This window comes from Meleagris gallopavo, chromosome 1 (assembly GCF_905368555.1).
Source record: "Meleagris gallopavo chromosome 1, MGAL_WU_HG_1.1, whole genome shotgun sequence".
In the NCBI taxonomy this organism is placed as follows: domain Eukaryota; kingdom Metazoa; phylum Chordata; class Aves; order Galliformes; family Phasianidae; genus Meleagris; species Meleagris gallopavo.
This window is the reverse complement of record NC_139404.1, coordinates 12176967-12193914: the sequence shown is the minus strand read 5'-3', so window position 1 is coordinate 12193914 and position 16948 is coordinate 12176967. Positions and strand designations below refer to the sequence as shown.

Below are 16948 nucleotides of genomic sequence, written 5' to 3'. Positions count from 1 at the left end.
CTGTTATTGTTTGTTCCTGGAGTCTCAGATGAGTTCTCTGACTCACACTTCAAGTAAAAAAAAAAAAAAAAAAAAAAAAAAAAAAGGCTTTTTTAAATACAGATGAAGATTATGACTTCTTTGTTATGTTTCTGAATCATACAGTGGAAAAAGTGCCTTGTTCATAGGTGCTTGCTTAATGCATCTCAGAGTATAGGGACAAGATGTTGTCGTGCAATTCAAAATGTCTCATAGCTTGGTTGATGCTGGACTCTTGCAGTTCTATGTATATGTATTAGGTACACGTATGTTGTGATTGCTAGAGAGGACTGAAACACCTGTTTTGAAAGCTTTGGGTTGTGAGTTACTGCCTCGGTATTAATTAGCTGAGAAGTGAAATAAATGAGCTTGCATCAAGCGCTGCATTCATACTGCTTAAACCAAAGCTAGTTTGGATATGTCAGTGTTACTGTTGAGATCTTTATTTTGCCTTTTGGATTGCTTTCTTACATTTTCATCAAATTCTAGACTGTCTGCAATGAGACAACTTCCCTGGCGTCCTAGGAAAGAGACACTGCGTGTATGTAGCTCTTTTCTTTATGGCAACCTTTCTCCAAGTGTCAAAGCAGCACTATAGGTTTTGGAAGAAGCAGCACATTTTGCTTTACAGCACTTGTATATATGCAGCAGTGAAGTGACTGAATGGATGTGGTTCTGCTCCTCTCTACAGATAGTGCAGAAGAAGAAGAAGGTGGAAGCACTGTGCTGGGCATTGCTGATAGGAATTGTGGTATTTCAGCAGACTGATTCCTCTCACTGTTCAAGTCTTGACAACTTCTGAACAGCTATAAACACCTACTTCAGAGTGCGCGTTTAAGTTCAGCAGAGCAGAAGCCTGAGGCTGAAAGAATGCCACGTTCTTCTTTGGAATTCTGTTCAGGTTTTGCTGAAGAGTACTACTACTAGAAGTCATTGCTTTCCGTTTGGTGTTTGTATTCCTGAGGAAAATGTCAGCTGTGTGCTATAATAATTGAATGCAAGTGCTCTAAAGTTGGGTATAAGTGGATGTCAAGGCAGTGTGAAGAATAGGCACAGTGCAGTGGATGTGTGTGCTATAGTAGCTGAAGGAATTTTCATCCAAGATATTACAGTTTAATGTGCAACTAAAAAAAAAAAAAGGAAGACTTAAAAATCTGAGTCTTTGCAATGAGGTTTGCTAGGTTTGCTTTGTTCTTTGTGTGTGTGTGTGTGTGTGTGTGTGTGTGTGTGTGTGTTAAAGCAGTATTGTGTGTACAGGGTTTCTTCCTCTTAAGAAGTCAGCCTCTTTTGGGGCCTGGAGTGGGCAGGTGAAGGCAGGTTGGGGGGGTGGGCAGCCTACCTGAGCAGATCAGACTGCTACTGGCAGGAGCTGGTTCTGCTGCTGCTGTCCTCTTTGCACGCTGTCACTTTTTTCCGTGCTTGAGCTGCTGTCAGGCAATGCCAGGAAGCAGTTCTGTTCGCTGATGTAGCAGCAGACAAGCAAATAGTTTTCTGCTGAGCCGTTAAGTCGAGTCAGTTTGTTTTGCAATCAGATGAGCATCAGTCAGTACAAGGAGGAGGTGCTGTGGAATTGTGTGCCAGGAGCTGTGGGAGAGAGATGAGCGGGGAGTTGGGCTCTGCTTATCCATGGCCATGAGCCATGCTCAGCTATGTCATGCATCCATATTTGAAGGCTGAACAAATAACTGAGAATCTGACATTTTTCTCATCTGCCAGTATTGAGTTTATAATACAAAAATCTTTCTCTGAGAAACATGACATCCGGAGTATCAGACTGGTGCATACTCTAAAAATAATGTTTCCTAAGTACATCATTGCTGCCAGTATGAAAATAGAGCTCTTAGCAGAATTGCAGTCTTGTTTAGGCAGTAGCTTAAGCCTGTGTGAATTTGAGGGAGGCTCAAAATGACAAACCAGCTTTTCAAGTAAGGCTCTCTCATTTTCTGCTTGAAGTGCCTTTAGAGATGTTGGTATGTAATTTTTTCAGATGTCTTTGATTCTGCGATTATTTAGAGTCCTACCTGAAGTCCTCCTTCTTGTGACTTTTGTGTCTCAAGGTCTTTTTCCTGTCCATTGGCATTGTTAGTCTTGAAGAGAGCATTCATACATTGTCTCCCAAGGGTGGGGATGGCCATTTTCATTTCTCTCTCTCCCTAGCTCAAGCAGCAGTTCAGGCAGCTCTGTTAATTCCCATCATAGTTGTTCTGGTGGGTTTTTATTACAGCTATTTGATCTTTTTGTGGCTGTTGCTCTCTTGGTTTTCAGTTTGTTTGGAGTTGAAAATGGCTTCAGTAAAAGATCTGTGGGAGAGAGGTGTTTGGAGATGAGGGGCTGCCAGCAAGTATTTATTTGGCTTGGTATTTTTGTACCGTCGTGTTACCTGGGCAAGCATGTACAGATGAACTTTTAGTACTTGATATGTATAAGAAAAACTCCTGCAATCTGTGAGCAAAAGTAAAACAAACAAACAAAGCAAACAAAACAAGCAAACAAACCAATGAGCAACCAACTAAAAAACTTGCAAAAACAAAACAAAAAAAACCCAAGCCAAATAACTCCCCCTCCCCCAAAAAAACAAAACAAAACCCCACAACAGAAACCCAGTCTGTACTGTTACTGTGCTTGTACTCAAAGTGAACAGAAAATCTCCCTTAAAGCTGAAAGGGCAGTTGTGTTGGATACCAGGTTTAAAAGAAAAGTCCTGTGGTTAGCTGTTTTCTTTCCTTCTGGAAGCTTCATGGAGATGGTATGAAAACAAACCCAGGAAATGATAGATGTTCTTTGTGTCAAAAATGCCTTGGTGTGTGTAATCCCTCTTAAGAAGGTTTAGAGTACTTAAGTAGGTGTAAACTAAGTTAACTAAACTTGTTTTTACAGCTGGGTTGACTGCAGACCTTTTTGGATACATTTACACCAAGTGCATCAGTTTGGTAGTTTATTAATGTAGTGGCGTACATTCAAGCTATCTAACTTTAATTGTGTATGTTAAATTGATGTTTGCTTTTAGAGTGTTTTAAAAGCACCACTGCTGTTAAGACCTTACTTACCTAATTTAAGGGCTGTTTTGTAACCTGAAAAGTGTCTGTTCTGTCATTCATTTATTGAGCTGCCTCTGAAATGTATTTGGTGATGTATTCAAAAAGACAAAAGTCAACCATGGCACTTTGCAGAAGGCATTGAACTAAATTGGTTGCTACTTGAAAAGACTTCTCAGGAGATCCAGTCAAAGATAGAGAATGGAACAGAGTGAAAAAGAAAATCAGGTAGCCTTTCTTCTTCTGTCTGTATGCTGTAGAAATTGAAGTTGGCAATTTTTGAGAGAGTTTTGTGCAAATACAGGTTCACAACCTATACAAATAGCCTACGTTGCAATTAGTAGTAATTTAAAGTCATCTAAATTGCTGGATGTTCGGCTAGGACATATAGGTACTAATCTTTGGTCTGAGGGCTTCTTTTGATGACTGTAGATGTATTAAAATATAAGAGAACACATAGCAAGTGGCTTCTTGCTTTAATTTCAGATTATGTTGTATTTGGTTGCCAGTGATTGTAACCTTGATGAATAGAACTCCCATCCCTTTCCTGGCCTACATCAAGTCCTGGATCTGAGTTGCTGTCCCTGGAAAGATGTGGGCTCTGTCTCAAAGTGAGAAAAACAGGTTGGCAGGTAACCCCTGCTGTCTCTAGCTCTACCTTGCTACTGCATTCAGCACTCAAATTCCATATTTTATGGCCATACTGTTTGGAAGTGTTGGACTTCAAGTATCCTTCAGTATAGCAATGAATATTCATGTTTAGAGTGATGCAATTTTTTGGATACTCTCTTCTGGTGTGTTGACAGTCAGGAGGGAGAATGCCTAATTCTGTAGTCTGTGTTCTGAGGTTTGGGTTGAGATTTTATGGTATGTAATACAGAACTGTCCTTTTGTCATAAGCCACTGAGTTATTTTTATTTTCCTCACATGAAGCTAGTGCCATAATGACACCAGTCCAGTACCATAATGTGGGTGGCAGTTGATTTGTGTCGAGTGATGATGTTTCCCTCAGGTACTTTGGCATCCTTGATGAGTCATTGCTCACTCCTGTAAGGATTAGGCAGCTGCTTGCACGTGTATCTTTCCTTCCTGGTCTTCCCATGCCAATAGATTTAAAAAGTGCTGTGGCAGAAGATGTTAACAAAGAAATAGTGATTTGTATCTACCAGGTGAAGCAGTACTATTGCAAAGGTCTATGCTCTTTTTACATTAAATTTAGTCTAATGCAAGGACAGATTTTCATGAGGATCCTGTGCCTTCTGACAATTGAATGTGGTTAGCTAAAAATGAGATTGTGCTGGTAGTTTGCTACATTAAATCAGATTTAGATGGGAGTCTTTGTAGCTCTTAACTGTGTGGATTAGGTTAAGAAATCCAGGAGCCCACTTCCTTGTTTAGGCTAAGCAAGCAGCAAGTGACCTCAGGGCACTTCTTCCCGCTAGGAGATGAGAAAATAGAAGATAGGGGATAACGAGCTTGCTGCCTGCACTTCAGAAATCCCGGAGGCGTTTGTAACTGATGTTGCAAACCTCAAGAAACTGAGAGGCAAGTGGCTTAATTGCTGCTGCTTCCTTCCAGCATCTGCGTAAGTTCCAGTTCCAAACCTTTTAATTACCAGCAAGAATGTGTGATTCTATTCACCCGAAGTTGTGATCTTTTTACTTTTGTAAGGACTGCTTTGTGAATTACTTGAACTGAGGATTGCAAAATTAAATTAGTCTACTGCAACATAGCAGTAGAGGCTGCCTTGGAAATTAATATGCTGTGTAACATTTGTAAATCTGAGGTTACTTAAATTGTGTATTTCATTGCAAGGCTTCTCTAAACTTCCGTGTCTGAACATGCTTATTTGGAATTGCTGATTGTGAATGTAGCCTGTTTAGTAATTTGATTCTATTAAATCATGATATGAGATTGTATCAACTGCTTTGTTAGATTGCCCTGAAGTCTTGGATGTCTTTGGGTTATCTCATTTATTCCTGCACTTGACCCCACCCCCAAGCACTGGAAGAACAGCGCATAGAGAGAGTGTGTTTATCTTCAGTATTGCTTGAACACAGTGTCTACTAATGACTACTTACATGCACAAATGTGCCCTTACATCTTATTTTCAATTTAACTTGCATATTATGTAAGCTGAAGTGTTGTGAGGTCTCTTTTTTAAAAAAAAAAAAAAAAAAAAAAGCGTGTGGTCAGGTTTTTGGTTTTCCACATCTATTTCAACAAAGCTCTATTTTGTTTCTGGAAGAATGCCATGTAAAGCCATCTGACAAGGTAGGTCATAGCAGCAACATTTGTAAGCAGCTTGCTGATGGTTGATATGCATTGACTGTAAATCTCTTGTTTGGCAACGTTTATGGACAGCTGTTGTGTAATTGATCTGAACTTTCTGGTTTAGAAGTTGCTGAAGAGCACTTAGTGTGGATGTGGTCTGTGATCAGTTATGAGAGTAGCCCTGGAAATCTTTTTTTCTTTTTTGCTTTAAGTTGTTTTTCTTCCCCTGTATGTTAATCAGCAGTTGTAGCCTGATCACGGCGGTTGTCCCTAGTGGTCATTTTCATTAAGATAAGCAATTTGGGATGCTTGGTGCTGGCTTCTCTGTGTGCCTCGTTGAATGCTTTGATAACTTAATCCTGATCTCTGGATAAGTGATTCTGTCTGAAGGTGCTTACAAGGTCTTTTTTTCTTTTGACAGCTGGGAAGGAGAAACCAAAAATGAATGCAGAAGAGCTACAGATAAAAAAGGTTAAGAAGAAAAAGAAAAAGAAACATAAAGAGAATGAGAAGAGGAAGCGTCCAAAAATGTACAGCAAATCCATTCAGACTATCTGCTCAGGACTGGTTTCTGATGTTGAGGATCAGGAAGCCAAAGGCATCATAGATGATCATCTTAAGGATTTCAATGGGAAAAATATGGATCCCAAGAAGGACTGTGAGTCCAAGATACCAGAGAACAGTGAGTTTCCATTTGTCTCGTTAAAGGAGCCACGGGTTCAAAATAAACTCAAAAGGTTGGACACATTGGAGTTCAAACAGCTGATTCATATTGAGCACCAGCCTAACGGAGGTGCATCAGTTATCCATGCCTACAGTAATGAACTCTCCCACTTATCTCCTGTGGAGATGGAGAGATTTGCAGAAGAGTTTGTGGGTCTGGTTTTTAGTGAAAATGAAAACTGTGCAGCTTACTATGTAATGGGTATTGTTCATGGGGCAGCTACATATTTACCTGACTTTTTAGACTACTTTTCGTTTAATTTTCCCAATTCACCAGTGAAAATGGAGATTTTGGGAAAGAAAGATATAGAGACAACGACTATGTCAAATTTTCATGCTCAGGTAAGAGGTTATATATTTTACTTTCTAAAGTCGTGTAACGGTTTCAAACAACTGTGAATGGATTTTCTTAGAATGCAGTCACCATTTAGCTGTGCTGAGTGGATGAAACAAGACTAGAAGCAAGGTTGTTCTTTGTTAGTTCTGCAGTGCTGAGGAGCTCATTAACTGAGGAAAAGTGCATTTTGTGTGGGAGGGGAAATGTTTGCATGCATGTGGTTGTAGGTTTCTTTGGATTTGTCACTGTCTGAAACCTAACTGAGTTTCTGAGGGCTAAAATGACTTAGCTGCAGCTCTCTGAGCATCTAAACTGTAGCTTTTCTATATGAGCTTCTTCATAAAAACTGAAGTACTTTAATACATCAGAAAATCGTTACACATAAAACCTTTGTAGGGAACAGTTAAGTAACTTCGTATGTAGTTTGAGGCTTCTAAATCTGTTCCTAAAGGAGAACTTGACAGTGGTTCATAGAGCTATTAATTTGATCCTTCCTGGTTGCATTTGCCCTCAGTTAGTTGTATTCCCTTGAAAGCAGTTAAGCCATGTGGCAAAATGGCAGGCATCTTCTGAATCAATTTCTTTCTGTTTTCATTTTCAGGGAGAGATGACTGTATAGTCTCACAACAGTCACTACTGTTAACACCACTTCTGCTATTTATAAATTTGCTGTAGATGATACAAATAGTCTGTATGCAGCAGTAATGTATTTCAGGTCCTGTAAGCTTAGGAAAAAAAGTACTTTTCTAGATTGCAATCTTGGTAATGAGAGTATTGTGTAAAGCTGTTAGAGATAACCCAATACTATTTATGAGGATACTTAGTCCAATTTTTCTGTCTGTGTCAACTTTAGTTCACAATTAATTGTTTAAGTTGCTTAGAAATAGATTCCTGTTTGTGAATATTAAATGTTGTTTGGGACACCTATTAACTATTTTAGTCTTATTTAGACTGTTATGAGGAGATCAAATGTGAGTCACACTGTGTTTGATTTAAAAAGATATGCTTTTGTTTTTACTACATAAATATTTGTATGGAGCACTGCTGAAAAAGTCATGCATGTCACCTGCAAGTGTGTATAGAACTGTATTGTTGCTGCAAGGGAATGCTTGCAGCCCTGGTTTAAAGAAAAGAAACAAACAAAAGAAACCATCCGCTGCCACAGAATGTGAATGTTCTATAAATCCACTAAAATGTTCCTGAGTTTCACCAGCAAAGCAATGATTCTGTTTACACGATACATTATGGGAGCTCCCTGGAGCTGTTCTGTCTGATGCCATTTCACATAAGGAAGCTGGATCTGTGTATGTGTTTCTTGGGCAGCATCAATGGAAACGTAACCTATGCTATTATCCATCTTAAAGATATACTTAAGAAATGCCTGGACTTGATTTCTGTGAATTGCAATGGAACTGTTACTGGTTAATTTGATGTTACAACAGTAATATCCACAGCTGAATCAGTTTTGTGGTCATTGCTTTTGAGATCATTTCCCTACCCTACTGTAAGTAAAGGAAGAACAGAAAATGTAGTGGATGAAAGAGGCTGAACTTCACATTGTAGCATTCAAATCATTCATTGACTTCGTAGTCATCAAATCTACATTTTCCTTGTCTAGAGGCTTAGTTCTGCTGTCTTCCTTTTGTTTTCTCTACTTTTCAGCAAGCTTTTGCAGCTTTTTATCACTTGTCAGGATTTGGTTGCATGACGGAGTGCTTGGCTCCTATTACAGTTTTGTTCATGTAAGAGGTGCCATGTGTATAAATGATGTACATACGTCTATGCCAGACTTCTTCATATGGTCTTTTACACAGCATTACTCTTATCTGGAATACAGTGGTCAATACCTTGGTTGCCTAGCTATTGATTCTACTTTTCCTTACTGCTGTTACTTTAAAATCTTCTGTCTACATACGTTCTCCGTGTTACCAGTTGACTTGCTGCAGCTTAGGTTTCCTTAGCTCAGTGTTTCTTTTCTGACTGGGGCCAGTATCAAAGGTGTTTGGAAGGAGATGGGAAGGAGTATGGGAACGTAGCAGTGGTACTGTGCCGCAGGGCTCACCCCCACAGGTGCCAGAGGGCCTTTTCAGGTCTGAGGGCTGTGAGTTGTGGTTTTGACCTTTAGCTGTACTTCTGTTGCATGAATCTCATTCGTTAGTATCACCTACCTCTTTTTTTTCTTTTCAGTTTTCTGTATCTAAATTTTTAAAAAAGTACCAAATGATTACATAACTTGTTACTTTTATGGGTGCAGTTTGATATTGTTTTCCCTTCTTGCTGAATTCTTTGTTGAACTTGAAGAGGTTAAGTGTTGTTGTACTGTATTGCCTTGAAATTTTAAAGGTAGTTTCTCTTCCTGCATTGCAAAAGCTCTGTACTCTTGTTATGTGGTGCTCTGAGCTGCCTGTACAAAGATGAGTGCATGCCCAGGTAGGAGCTTAGTGTATCTGGTTTGCTTTGAATATCTGTCTCAACCTTCTTTAGTATTAATTTTAGTATTAAACTCAGCTGTTGCACTGTTAGTTTGAACTAAAACACTGAAATGAGGCCGACATTAGTAGGTGAAGTTCTTTGGTTGTTTTTGAGACCTCTTTGTGATGTGTATAACCAGTCTGACAAACCTGACATGTATTTAGAAAGACCAAAGTGTATGAAAAGTCCAGAGGAGGAGGAATGAGTTAAGCCTGTAGCACAAATATCAGAGTATTGTATCAGAGGTGACTTTAATTTTTTTTTCTCTTCTTCTGGATTCTTTCAGTACTCAGTGAGCTTCAACCCCATTTTATCAATTTCTTTTTCCGCTGTGTCGGATAGAAGTGATGTATTTTCTCTTGTTGGGAGATTAGAAATGGGGTGAAGCTTGTGAGACAAGTTACAGTAGGTTTGAGTTGGGATTGGTTCTGTCTCATCAGAGTGAGCTGTTAAATTTTGAAGAGAGAGAAACTGGAGAGTTGTACATCAGCCATCTCCAGTCTATGCTTAAGCACTGCTAAATAAATTAATATTTTGTTCATATAACAATTCTTTTGTGAATCATTTCTTGATTGAGGCTTGATAACTCCATTTCTATAACTAGACAAAATGGAATTAGCTCAGGTGTCCATCCCTGCATTCCTTCATCCCTGTAGACTGATAGCTGCATCAATTACCCGATAGCTTTGAATCTTACCAAGTTCTTAGGAGCATTATGAAGAATGCTCCTGAATGATCAGCTTTTGCCACCTGCTTGGAGCTCGTGTCACTTGAGATTAGTTTGTTAGCGCTGTTTAGGCAAACTACTTAACGTTTTGAAGCTGTGACTGTGTCCTTGTGCTGGGCAGCTGCAGACTTTGTATCCTGCTAAAATCTCAGAGCTCAGGCTTCATGTTCAATTGTAGCAGTGCTTACTGGGTTGATTTATTTTTTTTTTTTTCCTGCTCTTCACCCTGGTCGGAGAAGAAGCACTGTTTGTGCGGGTAGAAGAAGTCCTGAGCAATACAAAACAGTTCCTGTGCTTCAAGGCAAGACTTGACTGTGTTTGAAGCCTTATCTGACAAGTCCTTATCTGATGTGCTTGCTGAGATCTCTAGGTGATTCCACACTTCCCAAGGGAATCTGGTGAACAATCTCCTTGTTTGTCCTCTTACCTTAATCCTCCCTCTATTCCTTTTATTCTTATCAGTAGTGGACAAGACAAGCACCACGTGCCTCTCTTTCAGTGTTTTCCCAGTTTGACACCTTATATCCTTAACTGATACACTCTTGCTGAGCCCTCTTTACGCCCTCTTCAGTCAATCCTTCTCTTTGGTGTTGAATTTAAAAAGAAGACCAGTGTCTGTCTGGTATGTTGCTGTTGTAAAGGAGTATGAGAGGATTGCTTCAGGTGGCTCACAAATGATTGCTCTTGGTTGTTTACTCCTGCCTTTCTGAGCAATCTATGATCTGTTGTAGCAGCAGCTCTTGCAAAGTGAGTCACTCCTCTTTTCATTTTTATGTGCAATCAATTATGTGTAGATACAGCTGAGTATAGTTCTCTGCTTTAATTCAAATTGAATTACATCCTGTGCATTTAGATCCCTTTCAAAGATGTTGTTTTGAACCTTTCCTGTAGCAGGGAGGTTTGGTAAGTGTACACTGTTCAAAGTGTAGTATCACAGTGCAGGGCCTTTCATATTGGTATTTATGTGATGAAATGGTTCCACTGTTTGCAGTTACTAGATTCTGTTTCTATCCTTTGAAAACGCCTATGCTGTCATTGAAAGAAAGGTTTGTTTTTGTTTGGCTTGATTGTTCTTTGACACATCCATACTTTCAGTTTTACCATTTTATTTTTTAGGCTGAAACACTTGGCTTATTTCCCCCTTCCCCCCCCCCAGGTGCATCTAGGACAAGTGTTTGTGTCTTGCTTCTCTCACCACCTGTTTGTATAAGGTTGTGTGTTTATCTTACACTTGAAGAACGTGTTTTGAGTTCTCACTGAATTGCTGCAGCTTGCTTTCTCTGTTGGCTGCCTGCTTTGTTACTCCAGGAGAGGTGAGGATGATCATCCTGAAACCCATCTGATTTGGGACAAGCATTGTATGTTTTGCACCATTTGAAGTGTGGTTGTACAAGTTGTCAGAGCCTGTCTAGCACCTCTTGCTGCTAAGAGGATGTCCTTGTTCTTGCTTCCAGTTGTGTGTCCTTGTGCCAAGCTGTGGTGTTTCTCAGCCTCGTGGTGAGCCAATTTGGCTTGTTAATCCAGCTGAAAATTTTGTCTGCTCCCACATGGCTGGTTTTATTGTTAAGTCAGCAAATGATTTTAATTTATGGTGGCAGAGGGACAAGTGCAAGACTACACAGTCAATCCCATTCTGTGACAGCAAGCGATTTACTGCTTCAGAGATATAATTTGACCCTTGGCACCTTCGGAAGTCTCATATTCCATGTTCCTGTGTTAATTGGAGTAGATGCTGGGTATTTGGGTAGTGTAAAGAACAGTGAGTATGCTAGAGGAAAGAATGCAGTGGTGATGACTCTGATGTTCACGTAGTCACTTTTCAGGTGAGTGGTCATCCTTTCTTTCTGACAGTTCTGGGAATCTTTTTCTTTTATTTTTCTTTCCCATCCTTCTCTTTTAGCTCTTGCAGGTTTATCTTTGGAGAGATTTTCCTGATGTTCACTCCTTTTGATTTGTCAAATCCTGCTTGCTTGAACATACTTTTTGTCTGTTCTCCTACTTGAGGGGATGTGCTGAAAACATTTTTCTTCCACAGAAATTGAAGAGTTTGCATGCTATTTCATTTTCTTACCATTAAAGATTTGTCTGTTTTCACATATTGCGGTGTTTGCCTGTATTCAGTGGTCAGAGGAATTCTTCACATTATATGTTATATGTATCACATCAGTTGTTTCAGCTTTCAGTAGAATTTCACTTTAGGTAGAATTCACCTTGCTTTTAAGCTTTCTGAATGTTTGATTGGTTAAAGCTGTAAAGGTTATTAGTAGATGCTTGCTGTTACACAAGTTTCCCTATAATAAGGTTTTTTTTCCTCTTAGATGATGACGAAATAGATTTTTTTTTTTTAGCTTAAAACACATGTTGTACCATTGTTTGTTTATCTCATAATGTGTAAGATTCTGCAGAAGACTTCTTTGATGGATGGTGGCAGCCTACTGTCTTCAAAGCAGAACTGTTCTCATTTATTGAATGGTGTTGAACAGAGGATCAGTTCACATGGAATGACATCAGAAGCCTACATTATTTGTTTCACATGTAAAAGTTACCTTTCAGCATGGCTTGTAAACAGTGCTACCAACAGATACCAAATGAGTTGTATGTTGCTTGTTCTCATTGGGGTATTTTGTATCGAGGGAAAAACGAACTAAACAAAACTGTCAGGGTATGTATTGGAAACATGGAGAGAAACTGAGACTGAACGTTGTCAGAGCTCTTCTTGAGTTAGAGGTGTGTAATAGCTACTTTGCCTTGGCAAGATTGTTTTATGTGAAGGTTGGAATTCTTTCAACTACTGCACTGTATTTTGTGTCAGTGAAATACAGAATATTAAGTCATCATGCTTTTAAATAGTTGGACTATCTGTCCTTCGTTATTTGAGGATTTCAGCTGTGATGTGAATGAAGTATGTGAAGTGATAGTATCGACTGCAGTCACAAAAGGACACTGGTGGAACTGTACTGTAATAAAAATGCTGGGATGCATCTCCTGAAACTTCTGTTCAGGAAGAGGCATACCGTGTGTGTGGTGTGAGGAGGTGGGCGATCATCTCCGTCTGGTGGCACAGCTAAAGGAGGAGGTAGGAGGATCAGGGAACATGATGGAGTGAGATAACAAGTGGAGCTGCTCCCTGCTATCCCTGCAAGAAAAGCACTGGGGGATGCTGTGCAAGTAGTGGTGGATTTCCTACTCTCTTGTCATCGGACAGGAGGAGGGGACTTCAGAGAAGGGGAGGAGTGGAAACAGGTCCCTGCTTGGGGTGGCAGGGAAACCCTCTCCCTGCCTGCCTTGCCTTCCCAGGTGCCCTTACACAGTAGTGTGAGGCTCTGCAATGTGAAGGACAGCTCGGTGGGGATGTTGAAGAAGATCCATCCAGAGAGTTGTCTGGGGCTGTCAGCCAGTCAAGACTGCCAGTGCATGGAATGAAAGAAGGGTGGTTGTCACACATGGCTCCCTCTGAAGGGAACGGAGGGCCAAATAAGCTAACCAGAGCCACAGGGAAAGTCTGCTGTCTCCCTGAGGCCTGGGTCACGGACATTACTAGGAAGCTCCCTGATCTGGCATGGCCCTCTGGTTATTACCCATTTCTGGTAGTTGGCAGAAGTGAAGTCATGGGGAGAAGCCCGAGGGCTCTTAAAAGGGCCTTTAGGGCTGAGACTCTAGTGGAAAAAAGAGTGTTGATCATATTTGGAAGGAAGGATAGCCTACTCAGGAGGATTACAAAGATGTTGCTAGGATATGCAGAAAGGATATTAGAAAAACAGAGTGAATCTTAGAATCATAGAATGGCATGGGTTGAAAAATACCTTGAAGATCATCTAATTTCAACTCCCTGCTATGTGCAGGGTCACCGACCACCAGACCAGGCTGCCCAGAGCCACGTCCAATCTGGCCTTGAATGCCTCTTGGGATGGGGCATCCACAACCTCCTTGGGCAACCTGTTTCAGAAGCCCTATGAAGACTTATCTGGCTACCGCTGTTAAAGATAATTGAGAATGTTTTTACAAGTACATTAACAACAAGAGGAGGGCCAAGGAGAATCTCCATCATTTATTGGATGTGACAAGGGACATTACCACTAAGGCTGAGGTTCTCAATATCTTCTCAGACCAGTTATCTTCAGAATACTCAGCCCCTGCCCTTAGTCTAGAGTTCAGGATGCTATAGTCCTGCAGTTGGGCTAAGTGGTCTTCAAAAGTCCCTTCCATATGAACTTTTCTGTTCTAATCCAGTATGGGAGAGAGATGAGGTAGCAGATTCTCAGGAGCAGCTGAAAGTCACTGTGTGCTTACTTGCAGCTCTGAATCACAGAGTGTGTGTGCTGCTGCAGGAAGATGTAGTGGAAGAGAGTGAAGAGCTACAGCTACTTCAGAATACATTGCTCACTGCCAGCTTCTGTCTCCTGTGGCAGACTTTGTGTTTGTTCTGGCCAGGCATTCATTGTTATGGCCTACCTCTTATTTAAATCTCTTTCTTAAGATAAAAATAAATAAAATTCAAGGATGTTAATGCAAGTGCCAGCTCAGTGTCCTGACCTAGAGTGGCAGAATGCTAAGCTACTTATACCAGTGGAAGACCCATCCACTTGCGTATTAGGTTTATCAGTAAACTGTCATTGATACATTTATGACTGTCTGTACTTTCAGAAAGTGTTGTTTGGGTGCTGTAGAATGGATCTATCCAGTAAGCCATAAATGAAAAGCATGCGTGCCTTACCTATCCAAGTGCCTTCGTCCCGTGAGCTCCTGCCACTTAGTGCCAGTGCAGATAGCTGAGGACTGACTGATGGAGATTCAATAGAAATGACTATTTGCTGTTGTTTTGTAACAAAATCAGCAGTGTCAGTGCAAGAGAGCTCCAGGGATGTATAATTAAGGATTTGGGGAATAGGGAAGTGCTGCTCTTCTCAATACAGCTGTCATGGTTGGCCATCACATTAACTCAGACATTCTGTAAGTCGTACTGTTTGACAGTCCTCTGTGGCCTGAGTGTGTGTGACTGAGTTGATTGGAAGAGGATTTGGCTCTAAGTTTCTGAAAGGCATCTTGTTACATCAGTGTAGCTTCTGAGGAGGGCGCAGTATTGTTCTGCGTTGTATGCTTAGTCTTTTCTGGAGTTGCTGCTAATTATCCTCTGCCCTGCTGTAATTAATGGGAATTTTAATAGTCTGTTTTGGGTGAAGACCATAATTAAGCTGTGCTTCATTGTTTTCCCTGCACTTTTTTTGTTTCCTTGCTTTGGATGCAGAATGCATAGAGATGCAGTGCAAGAGAAATGCTGTACTTGTTTGTGCAGTAATCCATCTGCTCTTCCCTCTGTTTTGATCTCGGTCATATTTCATCTGATAATACTGCTGTGTTGTTTAGCCTGTTAAATAGGAAACCAGAAGGGGAAGTGATCCTGATCAGTTTTGTGCTTAAGTGTTTTATTCATGTAATAAGACAGATAAGATTACTTAAAAACAGAACAACCTTAATGCTGTGTTTCTGTTTGAGTTTTAAAAAGCTTTTTTTTTTTTTTTTTTTTTGCTTGGGGTGAATGTTGTGGCCTTTAAAGTGGGAGGAGAGCGGAAGAAGTCTTAGCACAGGAAAAACAAATGAGTGGTTGTCATTCTCTCTTTTCCTGTACCAGCCCTTTGTGGGCCTTCACTTTACTGTGGAGTTAGTCCAGTTAATGGACTCACAGAGTGGCTGTGCTGGAGAGGATGATTAGCAGAGGAACTACTCACAATGTAATGATCTGTAACTCAGGATGTTGCATAACTTACAGAAAAGGTAAAAATTTGGTTAGACTTAAGTATGCAGATCAGGTAATCAAGGTAAGAATGTTTATTTATTACTTAACTGCTTAGATTGTACTTGAATAGTCTTTCACAGTTACTGCTTTCAGAATATAATTTTCTTGAAAGACAACATTCACTCAGTCTTGCATTCAGACTTGTATGACAATTGTACTTCCTGTAATTCATCTTTAATGGGAGCTTCTCTCTTTGCTGACTTTGTAGTAATTGAATTCTTAATAATCTTAGGTATAATGAGGGTTTATGTAGGACTTGATATCAATCAGAAAATGTAAACACAGATTAAAAGTGTTTATTGAATGCGGACTTGGAGTGATAGTGACCTCAGTGTAACTTTAACTGTCATATTCTGCTTATAGGTAAAAAGAACATACTCTCATGGTACGTATAGAGCTGGCCCAATGAGACAGATCAGCCTGGTTGGAGCAGTTGATGAGGAAGTGGGGGATTACTTTCCTGAATTCCTTGATATGTTGGAAGAATCACCCTTCTTAAAAGTAAGGACAGAAGGGAATAGGAGGGGGTGAAGGGGGATGATGCTCTGGTAGTGTAAAATCAAGTGATTGTGCTGTGATGTTCACTTACATAATTGAGTTGCTTAATAAACGTGTTCACTGTGACAGATAAAGACTACTTTAAATATATGTGTGTGTATATATATATATTTTTAATTCACTTCAAAATTGTGCCTTGTATTTCCCATTAGTGTACGCTGCCATGGGGAACACTTTCTAGTTTAAAATTAGAGAGTCGTAAAGACAGTGATGACGGTCCCATTATGTGGGTACGTCCAGGAGAGCAGATGATCCCCGTGGCTGACATGCCAAAGTCACCTTTCAAAAGAAAGAGGTATGTTGACGTATTTTGCTTGATAAGTGTTTGGTTACTATTCATTCTTTAAAAATTTATTTTATTTCTAACATTTTGCTAGTTTATATGTTATCTTAATGTAAATTATTGAAAGCGTTCATCTCAAAAGATACAATTTTAAGTTGATTTGCTTTACAAGAGTAGTTTTGATTGGTGATAATGTGTTTTTTTTGTTTATTTTTTAAATATTTTTATTATTTACTGTCTGGCCAAGGGCACTGCTGGTTCTCTCAGGAGTTTTAAGAAGAATTTAAGGTTACCATCTGAATATTCCTGATTTTCCCCATGCAATGAATTTACAATATAGTGAGGCGAAAACTGCAGGGAAATGTAAATAGGCATACAACTATTGCTGCATGCCTGGAGACTGGTGTTGACATTCCTCTTAAGTGTGATTGGATCTTCAGAGACCTCAAAGGATGGGGGTTTCTCTCTCATCTGAAAGATGATGTCCAGCCTTAAATCCTGTTTGTAAGTTTTCTTGTAGTACTGGATATAAGCACTAGCTTGAGAGTGAGGATGTCTGCTGCAGAAATTGAAAATTATATGGTGTCTTTGGAGCACTCTTCTTCAGGATTCAGGTATATAAAGAAAGCAAACAAAAGATGGACGCAGGGTCACGTGCCTCAGGAGTATACTGTGAAGGGGATGCAGGTAAAGTCCGAGTCTATCTGGAGATGAATTTGGTAAGCTG

The 16948-nt window shown here is 40.0% G+C and overlaps 1 protein-coding gene across 2 annotated transcripts in view; it reads left to right on the top strand.

Annotated features, from left to right (window-relative positions):
• RSBN1L (round spermatid basic protein 1 like) overlaps nucleotides 1-16948 on the top strand; it is a 44797-nt gene that overhangs the window by 18895 nt on the left and 8954 nt on the right. Inside the window, exons 3-6 of one of the 2 annotated variants that reach the window (XM_085216701.1) lie at nucleotides 5749-6009; nucleotides 6328-6392; nucleotides 15744-15881; nucleotides 16091-16233. In XM_085216701.1, the coding sequence (XP_085072827.1) occupies nucleotides 5749-6009; nucleotides 6328-6392; nucleotides 15744-15881; nucleotides 16091-16233 (607 nt within the window). Of the gene's footprint in view, nucleotides 1-5748; nucleotides 6393-15743; nucleotides 15882-16090; nucleotides 16234-16948 lie in introns of both variants that reach the window. The other variant, XM_085216694.1, reaches the window with a different exon arrangement.